We start from the raw sequence: 19,101 nt of genomic DNA, 5'->3' as shown, positions 1-19,101 counted from the left end.
CTATCCATCCATTTTCTATCTATCCATCCATTATCTATCTATCTATCTATCTATCTATCTATCTATCTATCTATCTATCTATCTATCTATCTATCTATCTCTGCCCTTCTTACCCCAGAGACTCTGATCATCCTTCAAGTTTAAAAATTTAAAAAACATAATATAAATGTCAAAACCTACAATCTGAAAAAGAAGCAACAGCAAACAATGCAGAAAAACACAACATAACTCCTCTGAGCTTTACTAACCTCCCAGCACACCAAACATTTGGGGAGTTTTATTCTGTGGCCTTGGATTGATAGATTGATTAAATTTATATGCCAACCAACTTCCCAACAGGCAGCTTACAGAAAATAAACAGATAAATAGGATAGTTATTCTTTTCCCAAGGATGCAGTTTGGGGCGGGAGGGGGGGGGGGCAGGTGAGAATCACACAAGGAGTGGTGAAGGAAGAACGGGATGCCCCCACAGACAGCAAAATAAGCTGAATCAACCCTGCTAATCTATGGGGTAGCAGGTCCTGCAGTCAGATCACCCTCCTATCTGCTGGGTAAGCACCCCATTCCATATTGCGGTGTGCAAAGCCAATCTATGAAAGGTAAAAATATCAAGTCTGGAAGGGATTTACAGATTTACATCTGTTTTTCTACCTTTCCCACCTGGACCACCAAGGCTAGATGAGCTAAGAAAAATTTGGCAGTCATTCTAGGAACTTCCCCCCCCCCCTTTTACTCTGATAGCCTGGTCCTTATTATAGAAATGTGTGGGAAAGCAGCGGGGATGCTTCAAAATTCACAATGTAGACTAAAATTTAAAGTTTAAATCTCTGTATTTTCACTAATCTCAGGGCTACTGAATTAAGAGAGCTATTTCAATTGTTCTTCCTCCAATAGCCTTGAGCCATACAAAAGGCAAATGAAATGTAGTCTGTTCTGTTGAATTTGGGGAGGGGGATGAGGAGGAGGAGGAGGAGGAGGAGGAGGAGGAAAGGGAGGGAGGGAGGGAGAGAGGGGAGGGGAAAAAGGAGAAGGGAGATAATGGTGATAGTTGTTAATAGTAGTTTGATTTCCTTTTTTATAAGAACATACAGAATGAGGATTTTTTTAACAAAAAAAAAAATCAATACTGGAGAAATCAACCCTGAAACATTTCACCATCCTAATTTAAGAGAACAAGTTAAATAGGGAAATTGCATTTGATCCTCAAAAGGATTTCACTGAAGCATCAAACAGAGGTCAAACAGAGAAGTGCCAATCAAACCACAGGGTAAGCTGAAGGAAGCCACAAAGAACCAGTTTAACTGCTCAACGGGAACCGCTTGATAGACTGCCAGGATAGGAAACCACCTCAGAATCCTGCATCAGAGAATTTTCAAGGAAAAAGGGTGTAGGGGAAATAGATGAAATAGAATAGCCCACTGCCCCCCCTTGGCCTGTGCCTACGTTCAATGTGTTGCTCTGTTGATTTATCCGTTCTAGTTCCCTCTGTCCACAAACGCTAAAGCTCAAGGTGAGGTGCCCACCCTGTCACTTTTGGGTGTCATCAATGCAAGGCTTATTTAAGCAGAGAAAAACCGGAAAGGCAACCGTGGAGTTATAAAACAAAGGTGCAAGGATCCATTGAAACCATTTTGTTTTACAATTCCTGGAAACCGACACGTACCTCTCCCCCAGACTCTTATTCTCTGCTCTCCTCCCATCCACCTTGTTTGGTTATGATAGCGATGTGTTCTCACCGAGTTCTTTTTCACTGTTTATTTTTATCGTTCTATTCTCTGACTTCTGTTTACGCTCTTTTCATTTCTTCCTTTTTAATTGTAAGCCTCCCAGAGTAGCCTCATGACGAGATAGGCCACAAATAAATTTAACGAATAACAAATAAGTAAAAATTTACCTCCTTTCCCCGAGATCCATGGAAGAGTCTTGAGTCCACTTGTGTGGTTACGCCTCCGGGGATTCGTCACAACAGTCAGGGAAAGAGGTGTGCCTAAAATTTGGAAAAGCAAAGATTTATGGACGTATTCGTTTAGGAATAAAAGATCTTGGAGATCCCACCTAACTTCAAACCATCTTATTATTCTAGCTAGACCAAGTCATATCCTTTCAGTCCCTTCAGGACACTGCGACCGTCATAAACATGAGTCAGTTGCCAGATGTCTGAATTTTCAGCACGTGACCCTGGGGATGCTGTGACAGGCGTGTGAAAAAACGGTCATAAACCACTGGAAGTTTTTAAGAAGAGACTAGACCTTGGAGGTCATCTAGTCCAGCCCCCTGCTCAGGCAGTAAACCCTATACCATTTCAGACAAATGGCTGTCCAGTCTTTTCTTCAAAACCTTCCAGTGTTGGAGCATTCACTGCTTCTGGGGGCAGGTTGTTCCACTGGTTAATTGTTCTAACTGTCAGGAAGTTTCTCCTTAGTTCCAGGTTGCTTCTCTCCTGGATGAGCTTCCATCTGTTGCTTCTTGTCTTCAGCATCCCTGCAATCAGGTAAGCAAAATTTGGGCACCCGGCCAGAGGCATATATTTAGGATGTATTTATCTCTGACATTGTCAACATCTGTGATAGGATTAACAACCCTTGGGGCTTGTACACACACAGCGGGGAGCACAACGCCATACAAATTTTGACGGGATGTTTTCTCCCCCTCCATATGAGGCAAAGAGGAGACTGTAATTCAAATGTGGTTGCTTTAGGACTGAGCCACAACTTCCTCCCCCCACCACCACCATACACACACATACACACACACACACACTTTAAAAATAAGACTGTTTGTTATTTTTTTCCCCAAAACAACAGGGATTCTCAGAGTTGTATCTTTTAGGAACTTATCTGCCTTGGTGAATACACGGCAGAGGTTAGAGTCTAATTGTGGATTCTGTGATGGATCGTTCAGGCTGTTGGCCCCTCTGCAGGTGCAGTGTGCATTGTCCTTCACACTTGCTTGGTTCACAACGTTGAGCTAACACTTCACTGCTCAGGACTGTACAAGTTGCTCACCTCTGAACGCACGATCTCTCTCCTGAAAAACACGGGGAGACAGAACGTCTCTCCGGAGCAGCCTGACTGAGTCATAGATCGATGGCAAGTCCTCCACCAGGAGAACATACAGTACACACACACACACACACACACACACACACACACACACACACAGACTTTAGAAGCACACACAGCCCCAATAGACAATAGTGAAGAGAACAACCAGGCCTCTGCAGCTTGACAGCTAACTTTCCAAGGCAAGTTCAGCATGAACTCCTAAACAGCAACACACATCATTTTGCTGCTGTTGTTACTGTCAACACACACAACCAGGCTGGGCAAATCCTCAAGATTCCATAGCAGCTTTTGCAAAAAAGAGAATCTCAGCTGCTAAAATTATCTCAAATACAGGTAGTCCTCGACTTACGACAATTGAGCCCAAAGTTTCTGTGGCTAAGTGAGACATTTGTAAGTGACTTTTTCCCCTTTTCACGATCCTTCTTGCCATCGTTGTTAAGAGAATAACTCCACTGCCTTTGCAGGTCAGAAGGTCACACAAGGGGAATCACACAATTTGGGGACACAGCAACGGTCATAAGTATGAACCAGTGGCCAAGCATCTGAACTTTGATCACATGACCCTGGGGACGCTGCAAAAGTTGTTACTGTGAAAAAGTGGTCATAAGTCACATTTTTTTCAGTGCCGTCGTAACTTTGAACGGTCACTAAACAAACTGCTGTTAAGGCTAGGACTACTTATATGGTGAGGTAATCGCTTGGCTGCACTTTAAAATCTTCCAGCATGTGAGTAAAAGAGTCCAGGTCTGAATTCATACGTTGTACACCAAGTCAGGGTTTGTCTAACAGTAATTTATTTAATAATGCCTGGCTGGTGGCCGATCAGACCACAGATAGCCTAAATACATCCTAGTTTGTTGCATCTACACAGCTCAATTTACAGGTGAAGCAACGTACATCAGCCGAGGTTTTATCACGCACGGGTAAAAGAGTTGTGAGAACTCAGCCACTGAATTCAGGGGTTTGGGAGTTGCTACAAACAAGGTGCTACTGTTTGCAGCCTGACAAACAGACTCCAGCCCTGGGAAGCTGCTGCTGCCACCATCATAAACCTGTTTGTGTTTCAGGTGGTTTGTGAGAAAAGCTAACACAAGAAGCCCTCTGGAATTTGTGCTTGATTGTCTCAATCCAGTTTGCAACCCGTCACAAGCAGCCTTCCTTTTTTTTCCTGCAAGATTTCTGATCCACAGGGCCAGTTAAAGGTAATTCTTGCAAACCACTCTGTTCTTAAACCAGCTCTGTCCACGTTGCCTTTTTCACACAATGCTGGTTTGGCTTGGTTCTGGCTTGCCCCTCTGTCTTCAGGGGTAAGAAAATGCAAGGAAAACAAAAACAAAAACACTGATTTAGAGAAATAAGACATATCCAAATCTCCCTCTTGACACATTGTATTCGGTTACAAAGGCTGGTCCTCTGATAAATAAATAAATTCTAAGTATAAATAAACTAAAAAGCCTGGCGGGAGGGGAGGAGGGCCGCTCCAAAGTGAAACTAACACAAGAGTAATTTGATGCAATTAAATAATGCAATTAAAAACCCCAAATTGCAAATGAGGGAAGGTCCAAAAATGGCAGCAAAAGGGGTGTCTTTATTCATAAGGCCGGAGAGGGGGAGCTTTTTAGCCCTTTTCCTCTGGCATTGCCCAAAACTTACCCCCTTACAGACACACACATCTTTTCCACATCCCTTAGTTGCTTCCTAAAGTTGTCCTATGGACACACACACACACACACACACACAACCCCACCCAAACCGGTTGCTTCCTAAGGTGTCTTAGCATTAAAATTCCACTAAGGGGCAGCACCTCTCCTGGAGTGTGGCCGCTCTCAGAAAACGTGCATTGCCAACCAAGACGGGCATCTCCTGGTGGTCTCCTTTCCGCGTCCCAATACACCTTCGCTCGGCTTAGCCCCTGCCTGCGCTCAGAGAGGAGGAAGCGAAGGACGCTTGACCTCCTCGGTGGCGGGGGAGGACGAGAAGAAAGGAAGAAAAAGACGAGGGGAAGGAAAAAAAAAAAAAGGAGGAGAAGAAAGCGACGGAGTCCAAACTTCTCCTCAGGGAGGCTCGGCGGCCGGGCTCTTCCCTCCTGGAAGACGCCCCTCCCTCCGCGAGCGGCCTCGCCCGGCTCCGCCCACCCGCCTCGCCTTGCCTCACCTCAGGGGTGGGCGGGGCCGCGCGCGCCGAGGGATCCGCCCGTCCCCTGCCTCCCCTCCCTCCGCTGAGGTGGCCGGTTCCGCAAGTTTGACAGTTGGCGCGGAGGGCGCCGCCGAGGAAGGAGGGTCTTCGCGTCGCTGCGCGATTCGCGTTCCCCCCCCACATACCAAACGTCGCCGGGCCAGCGGATCCTCCGCCTCACACGTCCCGAGGACATCCCGGCCGCCCGCCTCCCCGCTTAGAGCCACTTAGCCCGCCGGCTTCGCCTCCTTTGGCCGCCGCCGTCATGTCTCGGGGTCCCGAAGAGGTCAACAAGCTGACCGAGAGCACCTACAAGGTGAGGGGGGGCGAGGGAGGAAGAGGAGGGGGGACCCCAGTCTCCCAAAGCCGGGGTTATTCCCCCTCCAGAGGGAAAAAAGGGACCCCCGAATGCAGCCAGCCGAGGGCTTTCCTCTCTGCTCCCCTCCCAGCCTGACTCAAAGCAAACTTAATTTTTTGCTCTTTTATGGGCTGGGAAGTTGCAAAGCAAAACTTCGGTCCTTGGCTGCTTTCGTGGGAGTTTGGAGGTTTTTTGTTGTTTTTTTTAAAGTCATTTCTTGCATTGCTCCTTTAAAAATAAATAATTTTCAAAAATCTGACCGTGGCTGCTTTCTTGGGTTTTTTTTTTTTTTTTTTTTAAAGACAACAGCTGATCACTTCTTGGATTGCTCCTTTTTTTTAAAAAAAAAAAAAATTCTCTCCTGGGGTTTCTGTCCTGTTTATTTATTTATTTTGGAAAAGGTCTTTTCTTGCAGTGCTACTTTAAAAAAAAAAGTTCTATCTGTAACTGCTTTCATGTGATTTTGTTTTTCCTCCGTGTCAAAAAAAAAAAAAAGAAGCCATGTGTTGAATTGCTACTTTAAAATAAAACATTTCCCAGACTGGGGTTTTTTTGTGATTTTTTTTCTCCCTTTTGTGTCGCTTTTCAAAGTCCTTTTTTGTTTGCTCCTTTTTAAAGCAGTTAGACATAGACTTTTTTTTTTTAAAAAAAGGCAGCAGTTCAAGAAATGACTTTTTTTAAAGAGAGAGAGAGAGAGAAAAGTCACAGGAAAGCACATTTTTAATGGGGCTATTTATGTTTACTGCTATTGCTTTATTGCTATTTGTTGGCTACTTGGTGTGGTTCTGCAGGGGGGGTGAGGATATACCACTTCTTATTGTTTAATATTGTTGGGGATTATGCAATGATATTTTTTATTTCCTGCTATCATTTTGGATCTGCTGATCATGTTTCTTATGGATTGCCTATTGGTTTTGTATGGATGGCTATTTACTTTTATAGCCAGTCCGAGATTGTGCTGGTAAAAATAGTTCTGCTATAGGGTGTGTTTGTGTATGTTTCTTTTGTGAGTCTTTTTTCCCCTTTCTCACAATATTTAGAAGGTGAGTGGAAAGCTAGACAACTTCCCCAATTAGATGTAGATCGGACTACAGTTCCAATTGGTTCTTAGCTGGAGAAGATGGGAGTTGTAGTTCCCTAGACTTGGAAGAGTACACCATTGACTGAGGATGATGGGAATCTGGGAGTTGTAGTCTGACACACCTGAGCTGTGCTGATTACAGTTGAAAGGATTTATAAGCAAGCAAATCTGGAAAATCATCAACTGGGATTTATTCAGTGAACTAAACTAGCCAAAGAGATTTAAATCACCTCTTCTTCACAGCAAACACACAAAGATTGGAAGGGATCAGGGGAATTCAGAAGGAGCTTCCTCCTAAAAGACACTCTGCAGATGCTCAGAAGCCTGTGTTCTTTTTTTTTTTTAAAGAATTTCTCCTGATGGAGGAAAATAAAATCAAGATATATTCATGATCGGGGGTTTTCAAGAAAAGATCGGACAAGTATTTGTCCATCTCCTGTCCAGGATGGTATAAGATCTCCTACTTGAGCAGAGGGATGGACTAGAAGACCTCTAATGTCCCTTCTAAGCCTATGTTTCTTTTTTTTTTTTCTATCAGCATGCTCTGCAAGTTGTTTTCCATTTACCTAGAGTCAATGCTGGCTGGGGAATTCTGGGAGTTGAAGTCCACCCATCTTAAAGTTGCCGAGGTTGAAAACCATGTCTTAGCCTGCTGTTTAAACCAAGCCACTGTACCAAGCTATCTTCTCTTATTTCTACCAGGATGTGCTCCAAGTTCTTTTTCCTTTACCTAGACTTAGAAATGAGCCCTCAGGGTTGCATTCTGGGGGGAAAAAACAAGAAGAGGTCCCAAGGTCAGGAGAGAAAGAACTTGGATAAACCAAAGCAGAAATGCACACCGTATTGTCTTCCAGGCCTGCCTTATTATTTATGAACAGAGTGACCACAGAAATTCTGCCACCATTTTGCCCTGGCACAAATCCTGCCGCTTTGCTATCGTTCTCCATAGCTGTCAAGGACACTTCTCCGGGGTGGCTACCAAGCAAGCAGACTCGGGGAACTTAGAAGGAAGATGCTTTCACTCTCTTGGCAGATTCCAGGTGGGAAAAGGTCAGCCTAGATGACCTTTGAGGTTGTTTCCATCAATCAGGGCAAGAGTGTTCTCTACATCCCATTAGGTACAAACGCACGTGTGAACACAAACAGACTCTAGGTCTTCTAGGTTAAGCTCCTGTCACCTTGGCCGGTAGTGGCTCTCCAGGATCAAAAGCCACAATCATTCTTTTAACAATTGTTGGAAGTTAGGACGGCCCTGGAAAAAAAAATCATTAGGACTGCTCCCTGCATTTTTTTTATCCGTTGCAGCATCCCCACGGTCACGCAATCAAAATTTGGGCGCTTGGCAACAGGCATGTATTTGTGAGGGTGGCGGTGTCTTGTGGTCACCCGATCACAATTTATGACCTTCCCACCCAGCTTCCCCCAAGCAAAGTCATTGGGGAAAGCCAGATTTGCTTAACCACCATAGGATTTACTAAACCGCTGCAGTGTCACTTAAACGTGGCAAGAAAAAGTTATAAAAACGAGGTGTGCCTCGCTTAAAAACTCCCTGGCTTAGCCGCAGTGAAAATTCTGGTCCCGATTGTTCTAACTTGAGGACTACTGTATTGCTTGAAATGCTCGTTTTTAACTGGAGCTTAGAACTCAGGCTGTTCTCTGTGTAAACCATCCGTGCCTGAACACATGGAAAACAAATCAGGGTTTGGCCTTTGCTTAAAGCAGAAGTTCTTAAACCAAACCAATTTCTCTCTCCCTCTCTCTCTCTCTCTCTCTCCCTCCCTCCCTTCCTTCTTTCTCTTTCTCTCCCTTCCCTCCCTCCCTCTCTCTCTCTCCCCCTCTCCCTCTCTTCCCTCCCCCCTTCCTCCCTTCCTCCCTTCCTTCTTTCTCTCTCTCTCTCTCCCTTCCCTCCCTCCTTCTCTCTCTTTCTCCCTTCCCTCCCTCTTTCTCTCCCTTCCCTCCCTCCCTCTCTCTCCCTTCCCTCCCTCCCTCCATGTGTGTGTGTCTCTCTCTCTCTCTCTCTCTTTCATCATGCCTTCATGAGCCCAGCCTTTTCTGTCTAGCCTGCTTGGTCCTCAACTTTTTTCAATTTCCCTCCAAATTCTCTATCATCTCCGGAGTCCCTTTTCTTGCAGATTTTAAACCTCTTCAGCTTTCTGCCTGGAAAGACAGCAGCAGGATCCGTCCCGTCCCATGACTTGTGAGTCAAGTCCCTTTTCCCATGCTGGTTTGGCATCCTTGGGAAAAAAAAAAAGTCTGATTCATACAGCGGGTGTGTTTCTTTGGCAGGAGATAGGCATGGAGTTTTCACTTTGGGTGGGGTTAGGGAAAGGTACCTGTGGCTTTGAGAAATGGTTTCTGATCGTGAAACCCCACCATCCAGCGGGGGGGGGGGGGGAGGACATAGCTTTGACCTAACATTGATGGCGTTGAAACAAGAAATTCCAACTTATGGAAATGACTCTGTGAAGAATGGAACATAGAAATTATTCTGTGTTCTTATAAATTATGATTTATGTTGATTGCTTATTTAGTATCCTATGACTATCACCAAGTATTGTAGTTTATGATTTCTGAGGAATGTATCTTATGATTATGAATATGATTAATCACTTGCTGCTTTTATGTACATAGACAAATTCCTTGTGTGTCCAATCACATTTGGCCAATAAAGAATTCTATTCTATTCTATTCTATTCTATTCTATTCTATTCTATTCTATTCTATTCTATTCTATTCTATTCTTATTCCGGATTAAGACAGGTTGGCCAACCGGATAAAACAGCTTAACCCAATAAAACAACTTAACTCTCATCAATATAATTAGTTAGAGGTATGAGCATAAGAAAACAATATGGATGCTTCTTTACAATCTTCATGACTCAAAGGAGACCGTATGTTTACTCAGAAAGGGAAGTGGTGCTAATCTACTTTTATAGCTTAACAAATGAGGTGTGGCCACAATAGTCCTCCTTAATGAAATAGCCTTGTGAGTTACAAGTCTCCACTTTTTGTAAGAGCTGGTGTGTTCTCTGAGGTAATGAATGAAAGACCTTGAAAGTCTTTCATTATATGAAAAGGCCAAAAAAAAAAAAAAAAAAGGCCCAACTCTTAGCATTAACAAAACATCTCACCTGGGTTGGAAAGTCTTCTAAAGTATTTTATTTTATTTATTATATTTCTACACCAACTATTTCACTTAAGGGACTCTAGGCGGTTTACAACACCTTTACAAAATCATATAAATGCATAAAGCATAGCTTAAAAACAAGTTCAAACTTACGAGTTGAAGATAAATTGGGCTAAAAATTCAAAGGCTAGGGAGGTTAAGAAGAAATAGGGGTGTCCTCAGGCCCACCAGATACCCCGTGGCTGCATCAGACTTTTAGATCCCCAGGCTAATTGGCAAAACCAGGACTTGCCACTCTTCCACAAAACCAGAAGATGGGCTTGCTTCATCTCTGGAGGTAAGATGTCCCATAGGGCTGGGGCAGAGCTGAGCAGGCCCTCTTAGATCCTGGCAGTTGAAACTCCTTGACCAAGAAGATATGCAGCATGCCCTCCCTTGCTTTGGAGAATGGGTCAACCTGAGGGGTGACAATCTTCGGGCAAGACAAGGCATAATGGACAGAAGCTTAACAAGAGAGATCTCACCTAAAATTAGGAGAAATTTCCTAACAGTGAGGACAGTCGTTCAGTGGAACAACTCGCCTCCAGAAGTTGTGGGTGCTCCATCACTGGAGGTTTTCAAGAAACGACTGGAGAGCCATTTGTTCGAAATGACATAAGACCTCTGCTTGGGCATAAGGTTAGACTAGAAGACCTCCAAGGTCCCTTCCAAATCTGTAATTGGAAACGTCGGCAAGTCAACAACCAAACTCGGCTTGACCAGGTAGGATAGGTCAATGTAATTCGGATGAGATGGTTTCTTGGGCATCCCGGTTCCAATGCCAATAAACGGCTTTAAAAGGGATAACGAACACCTTGAATGGGACCCAGAAGTAGGGGTTGATCCGATCAACCTCCCTCACCTTCTCAACACAAATAAAGAGAGTAAGCACTTGTAATCCGTATCTGCACATAGAAATCTCCAGAACTGGCACACTATCTACGGCAAGTATCTCTTAGGCCTGGGGCCAAAAAACAAGGACTTTGATAGCGTGGGAAGAGCACTTACAATGACAAGTGTTTCGAGCACCTCCCTAGGCCAGGAACCGGTGGTGCTACTGAGACAAGGCAGGTGCTTGTTCTACAAAGGGACGTTTGGGAGAATAGGCCATCAAAGGACTTAGAGCAATGTTCTTCAACCTGGGCAACTTTTAAGGTGGGTGGACTTCAACTCCCAGAATTCCCCAGCCAGTGCAAGCTGATGACATACTTAACTCTGCCCCCAAACTCTGCCTGCTTTTCCACAGAGAGCCAATAGATGGCCTAAGAAGGCTACAGAAAGAATCAATGCCGCCATCTAGTGGCAACCCAGATACTTTTTAGTAGCCCTCTGTTAAAGGCAATTCCATCCAACTAAAGAGACTATATAGCTTGGGGTTGAATTATGAGGTCCTTTCTGCTCTCTGAGCGCAGTTGTTTTCTTGAAGATGTTTCATTACCCAACTAGGTAACATCATCAGTGTTAGAAGATTAAGTGGGGTTTGCAGAGTGGAGGAGGAGGAGGAGGATTGTGGCTTCCTTAGTGCTCCTTGATTGTATTTTTTTGGGAGAGGTTTAATTCCCAACTAGGTAACATCGTCAATATCTAACAATCCCCATCACTGCAAAGCACCAACAACACCATCCCAGCACTGATGAGGTTCCCTAGTCAGGTAATCAAACGTTTGCAAGTCAACAGCGAAAGACAGAGAGAAAGCAAGGACTGTATAAACAGGTTCCCTGTTGCCCTTGAGATGTGGGAGATTTGATCCATTAGTGCTACTCATAACAAAGAGTATGTATGAAAAAAAATAAGCTCTTGGGCAGGACTCTTAAGATAATGGTTAAGTTCATTTGCTTTGGCTCTAAGCCATAGCGAGATAACGAGGCACATATTCATGGGCAGAAACAGCACACAATTTCAGGAAGCTGGAATCTACTCTGCCCTTCCCATCAGTGACATGTATACAGATGTTCCTTGACTTACGACGACAACTGAGCCCAACATTTACGTTGCTAAGTGAGAAATTTGTTACGCGAGTTTTGCTTGCCCCATTTTAGGACTTTTCTTGCCACATTTAACAATAATAATACAATAACAACAAGAGTGCGGAGAAGAGCAACCAAGATGATCAGGGGACTGGAGGATAAAACATATGAGGAACGGTTGCTGGAATTGGGTATGTCTGGTTTAATGAAGAGAAGGATGGACAGGATAGCAGCCTTCCAATATCTCAGGGGCTGCCCCAGAGAAGAGGGAGTCAAGCTATTCTCCAAAGCATCAGACTGCAGGAGAAGAAGCAATGGATGGAAACTAATCCAGGAGAGAAGCAATTTAGAACTAAGGAGAAACTTCCTGACAGTTAGAACGATTAACCAGTGGAACAACCTGCCTCCAGAAGTTGTGGGTGCTCCAACACTGGAGGTTTTTAAGAAGAGACTGGACAACTGTTTGTTCCTAATGATATAGGGTTTTCTGCTTGAGCTGAGGGTTGGACTAGAAGACCTCCAAGGTCCCTTCCAACTCTGTTATTTTGTTATTCTTCCAGCAATGGAATGATCATAACTCAAGGACTATTTTATTTATTTTTATTTGCTTATTTTTTATCCCATCTTTATTATTTCTTTTTAAATAACAAATGAGAAGTCCAAACATCTGGAAAGTCCCAAGTTTTGGAACCCCTGTCCTAAGGTTTTTCCAATGACTGTACGACTGGCTTTTAAGTTGCATCTTCTCCAGAAAAATCCAAGCATTTTTCCTCTTCCCCTTTCAATGACCTCTTCTGCTTATGTCAGACTTGCTCAGGCAATCCTTCTTGGGGTATCGGGGCCTCTGTTTATTTCTGGATTTGCATTTCCCTGCTCTGTTGACAGACGCCAACGTTCAGGTCCACCCCTGCTAATTCTGCAGGCCAAACTACGATAAGAGGCGAATGAAAAGTCAAAAGGAGCTCTGCTGATTCTCCAGAGTGTTTATTTTGTAGATCCTCCAAATGTCAGGGTCTCCAGAAGGATGGAGGCCCAGAGAACTGGGAAACGTAGCCTATTCTAGCCTCCCACTTGTGTACATTTATCAAGGTGTCCCGCTAAATCTGTCAGAAGTGGCGGGGTTATCCAGGGCTGACCCTTTGAAGCTGCATCTTGCAAACATTCACATATATTCTGAAGTGCCATTTGGCCTCCACATGTGCTGGCCTAATCTTTCATCTACTCAAATGAGGAGGTTGCCTGAGCAGAAATTAAAAAAAAAAAAAAACCTCCCTTCTGTGGTTTTATATTACATTATTTAAGAAGGCTCTGTGGTCTTCCCTGCTTCTTTCTATCCTCTGACACAAAACAGTGGTTCGATGGGGTTACCCAAGTTCCATGGCTCAAGGTCAACAGAACTTAGATTCGAAAGTGCTTAAGCCACCCAGATCTCTGCAAGTTCTCCTTGGGACATTTACTGACAGGGACATTATGATGGAATGGCTGACATATTTGCTCCTTAGAAAAATCCAACCGACAATATTTAAGCTTGACAGGGGCTGGCACATCATGGAACAGTTGTTTGCATCAACACAACTTGCTTAACCAGGCAAGCTAAAGGTGGGGCAGAGGTATTCATGCAGCAGACAGTAATTTTGTTTAAGGACTTTAGGACAGTAAGTTTAAACGCTGCCAGGAAAAATCTACTTTTATTTTCTAGACCTTCTTCTTTCTTTTTTTTTTGACCCTGGCAATTTGGAAGATGTGTGGACTTCAACTCCCAGAATTCACCCATCATTCACACTGGCTGGGGAATTCTGGATGTTGAATCTGCACCTTTTCAAGTTGCCAAAGCTGAGAAACCCTGGTCTAGACTCCCTGATAAGGTTGTTGTTAGTTGCGAAGTCGTGTCCGATCCATCGCAACCCCATGGACAATGTTCCTCCAGGCCTTCCTGACTTCTACCATCTTCTGGAGTCCCTTTAAGCTCACACCTCCTGCTTCAGTGACTCCATCCAGCCACCTCATTCTCTGTCGTCCCATTCTTCTCTGGCCCTCCATCTTTCCCAGCATCAGGTTCTTCTCCAGTGAGTCCTTCCTTCTCATTAGGTGGCCAAAGTACTTGAGTTTCATCTTCAGGATCTGGCCTTCTAAGGAGCAGTTGGGGTTGATCTCCTCTAGGACTGACCAGTTTGATCGCCTTGCAGTCCAGGGGACCCGCCCCTGGTAAGGTAAGGGGTTTTAAAAAAATAGGAGATAATTATCAACACGCACTGATGACATTGCTTGGTGTGGTGATGAAATGTCTGCAATAAAACCACCAAGCTCAGAAAGCACCAAGGGCTTCACGGACGATTTTGAGTCAGGCAGAAAAGATTGGTAGGACTCTGAAGTCCCATTAAGCAAAGCAGATCCACCTAATAGAGAAACTAAAAACTTTTATCGAGATTGGCTGTAATCACGGAATATGATCGATCTGTTTGTCAAATCTCCTTATACGCCAGTGAATCAAAGAGCCGTTCTGAACATTTTGGGGGGACATTCTGGACTTTTAAAAAAAGGGTTGTCCCACTTGGCAACAGAATGTGCATATCTCCATATTCCTGCTTGAGCTGGGGGTCAGACTAGAAGACCTCCAAGGTCCCTCCCAACTCTTTTTTCTGTTATTCATATCCTTACACTCCAGTGAATTAAAAAAAAACATTTCTCAACATTTTTTGGCCGTTTTGGATTTGGGAAAAAAAAAACGTGGTTTCCCCCTTGGCGACAGAGCTTGAATATCTCACGATTCCTGATTGAGCAGGGGGTTGGACTAGAAGACCTCCAAGGTCCCTTCCGATTCTTAGCCTGTTATTCATATACCACTTTCTTTATTCTCTGCAAGGACAGAAGGATGGGCTACTCTCCCCGGGAAGTACCCCGATCTCTCCATAAGCTGTATAAATTCCAAGATGGGTAATCATAACAAAATTTCCCAAAGTCCCAGGGGTACAGAGAGAGCTCTAAAAGGAAATAAATTATGTTTGCCATCGCTTGGTGATGCCTTTCTCCTTACGGAGCCAAGTGCCGGTTGACTTAACATGTGACCCTCCCTTTATTGGCTTCATATCAGAAAATATTTATCTCCATTATGCAACATTCTTCACCCATACTTTTAAAAGAATGAAAATATGTCTAGAGGGGAATTTGAAACTTACTGGGTTAAGTTTCCTGACAACTACTGGGGCACCTTTTGTTTACCCTAGTTCACCATAATGCGATGTTTGTCAACCTTGGCAATTGTAAGATTTGTGGACTTCAACTCCCAGAATTCCCCATGGCTGGCTGGCTGGGGAATTCTGGGAGCTGAAGTCCACAAATCTTAAAAGTCGCCAAGGCTGCACCCACCTGGTGAAGGGGTGAAGGCTTCAGTCTTGGAAACTGGGAGACCGAGAGTTCTAGTACTGCCTAGGGCACAAAGCCAGCTGGGTGACCTGGGGCCAGTCACTCTCTCTCAGCCCTAAGATGGAGGTAATGGCAAACCCACTTCCAAAAAACCTTGCCAAGAAAATTGCAGGGACCAGTCCAGGCACAAGTCTCCGAGAATCGGACACAATTGAACGGGAGGAGGACAAAAAAAAAAAAATCTTACAGACATGTTATCAAGAATAGAATAGAATAGAATAGAAGCTAGAAGGAACCTTGGAGGTCTTCTAGTCCAGCCCCCTGCTCAAGCAGGAGAACCTAAACCAAGGGGCCTTAATTCAATTCAATATTAGAACTACACCTCCCTCTGCAAGGGCCTTTTTAAAATGTGCATCTCTGGACTATTGCATTGCTGCAAGCTTTTTTTAAAACAAATTAATCGATTTAGTTAAGGTGCTGTTGTAAGGAATCAGAACAGAATTTAACACTAGCAACCTCGTGCCTCCTGGATTGTTGTCAATAGGTGGCTAGCAACTGTCTTTTCAGGTGTGTGTGGGGGTGTGTTGTGTCTTAAGGAACAAAGGTGAACTTTTCAGAGAAGGATTTGTGTTTGAACAGCAAAACCCTCTCTAATACTGTACTTAAAGAGCCGGAGAACTCTTTAATCTATAAACTGAGCTCTCAAATTTAGTTCGCCCTGCAAAAACTAAGCTCACCCTGATTCCTTTGGTTTTTATTAAGAAGGCCCCGGGGGCTCTAGATTAAAAACCAGACCTGTAGTTATAACGAGATGTCATATTTGAGGCTAATGCTTTGAGGCAAATCAGTTGCCCATGTTGTTATTCTTGTTTAGAATTACTGGTACTGTAGTCCTTGACTTACCACCACAATGGAGCCTTGTTGCTAAGCGAGACATTTGTTAAGTGGGTTTTGCCCCCTTTTGCGATCTTTCTCAACATGTTTCTTAAGCGAATCACTACAGTTAATTTAAGTTAGTAACCCGGCTTCCCCCACTGACTTTGCTGCTCAGAAAGTGGCAAAAGGGGATCACGTGATCCCAGGGACGCTGCAACCGTCATAGATACATGCCAGTTGCCAAGCCTCTGACTTTTGATCACGTGACCCCGGGGAGGCTGCAGCGGCCGTAAGTGTGAAAAACGGCCGTAAGTCCCTTTTTACAGTGCCGTTGCAACTTTGAACGGTCACTAAATGAACGATTTATAAGCCGACTGCCTGTACAGTAAAGTTCTGTTTATTATTTTAATTGGGACCCGAAATGCAAGCCCCTTGCATCATTTCCCCCAACGTCGTATTTTATTATTTCGTGGAGGAGAATGCATGAAAAATTTAAAAAACAAAAAACAAAATCGCCACCTTTACTATTTGTTTACGCTTTCAAAGCAAAAAAAAAAAAAAATGAATGTGCAGAGTTTACTCCTGTTGGGTTGGCTTCTTGCACGATACTACTGGTTTCTTGTATCGATCCACTGGAACGAGAAGGCAAATTCCTCAAGAGGGTTCAAAAGGTTATTTTGCGCCTTCTAGCAGTTATTTACCGGGAAGGTTTATACCAGTTTTTACTTCCTTGGACTCAAGACTGAGCCAAGATCTGTGTTTACCCAGCAAAACTCAGAAGAACGCTGCGAAATAGGATTAGCTCAGAGAAGACATCCTGTTCAGGTGTGCATAATGCAAGAGCGAAGTGGTGTAGGGCAATATTTTTGAACCTTGGCCACGTAAAGATGGATGGACTTCAACTCGCAGAATTCCCGAGCCAGCCAGCCATGGCTGGGGAATTTTGGGAGTTGAAGTCCATCCATCTTCACGTGGCCAAGGTTGAGAAATAAGGTTCATCCATTTGACTCCTCCAGATGTTTCATACCAGGAAACATCTCCTGGTGTGAGAGTGGAGTGCAACAAGGAAGGATTTAGTAAAATACTTTCGCCCCGTTGCACTTTTAATGCCACTACGTAGGCGTGACCAGCTCAAGATCAGCTTTCTGGTCCCACAAGGAGAAGGAAGAGTTGACGGAAACCCCTAGCTCCGTTCAGGCTTGCTATTATAAGAGCAATTACAATATGAAATGCTCGTCCCCAGATGTGGAACTATATTTCCTAAAATTGTAAGCATGTGCTAGATCAGCCCGGTTGCTATAAATTCTAGGAACTGCCCCGCTATCCTATCTGAAGCATGGCGGAATCAGATTACATTAAATCTGTTTTGCCAACTCTGTTTATGTTTCTACCTGTTGCAACCTTTGTATTCTTAATTTACGTAAACTGTTTCAAAGCTGTTAATTTTTTTTAAAAAAACCATATCAGGTCACAGATGTAACTGTGTGTTATTTCCAGGTGATTTTTTTTTCAGTGTAAAGAATTACGTTTAAAGTAACATGATAGTTCTTTGTTTCAAAAGGATAGATTGCAAGTTTTTATTTTGATTTTAAAAAAAACAACCAATCAGGAAATACGTACCTTCTGAAATAGGCTAGTAAAAAATTAATCTGAAGTCTCTTGCAACTTCCTACTGTTGGAAAGATTTTAATCACAGTCGGATTGAGTTTCATCCTGGCTTCTTATTAAACTTCTGAGCGAGTTGACAGACCAGATTTCAGGAAATATCCTTTTTCTGCAGAGTCAGCATTAACTCTGTTCTTGTCCTTAAGCTTGAGATTGGTAGTTAGGAGAAACACAGAAACTCTTAACCACAGCCAATAAACATTGGGACAAACATTTTTTTGGAATAAGTCACAGAAGACAGCAGACTTGATTCCTGAAAATGAGTTTATTTTTTTTTATATGCACTGATCTTTTGTTTAGCAGTCATGTGCCTGTCACAACTGGATCACTAGTGGAAAGCACTTAAATTGAGAATAGTAATCCTTCTGCCTCTTACACCAGTCATCCAAGCAATTTCATTTATAATAGAAGTCTATTATTCTGCTTTTATTCATAATACCTTATGTCAATGTTTCTCAACCTTGGCAACTTTTAAGGCATGTGGACTTTAATTTCTTGAATTGCCCAGCTAGCCATGGCTGGGGAATTCTGGGAATTAAAGTCCACATGTCTTATAGTTGTATGCTTGAGAAACACTTTATGATAGCTGTAGTGCAAACAGCCCACCAAATTCTTGTAATCTTTGGGACAAGATACTAATTTGATAGAAGAGAGACTGAACACTTTTGATCTTCCTTAATTATGGAGCTAACACTTCCCCTTCAATTCTTCCCTAATAAGAAAATAGCCTTTGGTTTCAGAACTAGAAATCACAGAATTTCATCATCCAGACTTGCCCACAAACAGCCAGCAGTATGCCACAATAGCATTGTGGTGTAATTTTATTTTTATTTTATTAGAGAAGTGGAGAAATTTAATAAATGATTAAATGGCACGCCAAAATATCTGAGTCTTTGTGACATTTGTTAATCTGTGATTCGAAGAATATTGAGCCTCTTATAGACAGTATTTATTTTCTGCAGAAAGGAAGTGGAGATCCGGTTGACTTTCTCAGCCTCACCGTGTAAATATGCCAGGGAATAAATTCAAACATAGCCGCTTAGCTCGCGCCGATCGGTTAAAAAGATACTAAGAGCATATCAATATTCCATTTCATTTTCCTTAATAAATATGACTTAGAGCATAGAATAATCAGGTTGAAAGGGACCTTTGGAGGTCTTCTAGTCCACCCCCCTGCTCAAGCAGGTAAACATATTAAACCCAGCAGTGACATTAAAAATGGTGAAATCTGCAGAACTTATAGTCTGGCTGTTTACAGCTAAAATGTGCCTCCATCCAGAATGATATGCGCATCAGTGTTCCTGTACATAAAAATGAAGAAAAAGTGTCCACTGTAATCTTTTTTTCCCCCTTCTTCTTCATAATGAAAAGTAGGCTGCCACCTT

At 43.3% G+C, this 19,101-nt stretch overlaps 2 protein-coding genes and 1 long non-coding RNA gene across 5 annotated transcripts in view; 2 read left to right on the top strand and 1 right to left on the bottom strand.

Moving 5' to 3' along the window:
* Positions 1-5,167, bottom strand: part of NPTX2 (neuronal pentraxin 2) — a 47,188-nt gene extending 42,021 nt beyond the window's left edge. Inside the window, exons 1-2 of one of the 2 annotated variants that reach the window (XM_039360812.1) lie at positions 4,870-5,167; positions 1,895-1,987 (exon numbers count right to left, since the gene is read on the bottom strand). The gene's annotated coding sequence lies outside the window, so the exon portion shown is untranslated. Of the gene's footprint in view, positions 1-1,894; positions 1,988-3,005; positions 3,087-4,869 lie in introns of those variants that run through there. The other variant, XM_039360813.1, reaches the window with a different exon arrangement.
* A 170-nt stretch (positions 5,168-5,337) lies between these two features.
* Positions 5,338-19,101, top strand: part of BAIAP2L1 (BAR/IMD domain containing adaptor protein 2 like 1) — a 33,774-nt gene continuing 20,010 nt past the window's right edge. The window contains exon 1 of one of the 2 annotated variants that reach the window (XM_039360811.1): positions 5,338-5,556. Coding sequence is in view for 1 of the 2 variants with exons in the window: in XM_039360810.1 (XP_039216744.1) it covers positions 5,506-5,556 (51 nt within the window). In the remaining variant the exon portion in view is untranslated. The remainder of the gene's footprint in view (positions 5,557-19,101) is intronic. The other variant, XM_039360810.1, reaches the window with a different exon arrangement.
* LOC120315841 lies at positions 8,650-11,771 on the top strand. Its single transcript, XR_005558797.1, has 2 exons — positions 8,650-8,876; positions 9,440-11,771. It is a non-coding gene; the product is annotated as an uncharacterized LOC120315841 (long non-coding RNA).

Source organism: Crotalus tigris, unplaced genomic scaffold (genome assembly GCF_016545835.1).
Source record: "Crotalus tigris isolate CLP2741 ecotype Arizona unplaced genomic scaffold, ASM1654583v1 scf7180000019173.45859301935:6455823, whole genome shotgun sequence".
Classification (NCBI taxonomy): Eukaryota; Metazoa; Chordata; class Lepidosauria; order Squamata; family Viperidae; genus Crotalus; species Crotalus tigris.
Note: the sequence above shows the minus strand (reverse complement) of the source record. Positions and strands in the feature narration are given on the sequence as shown.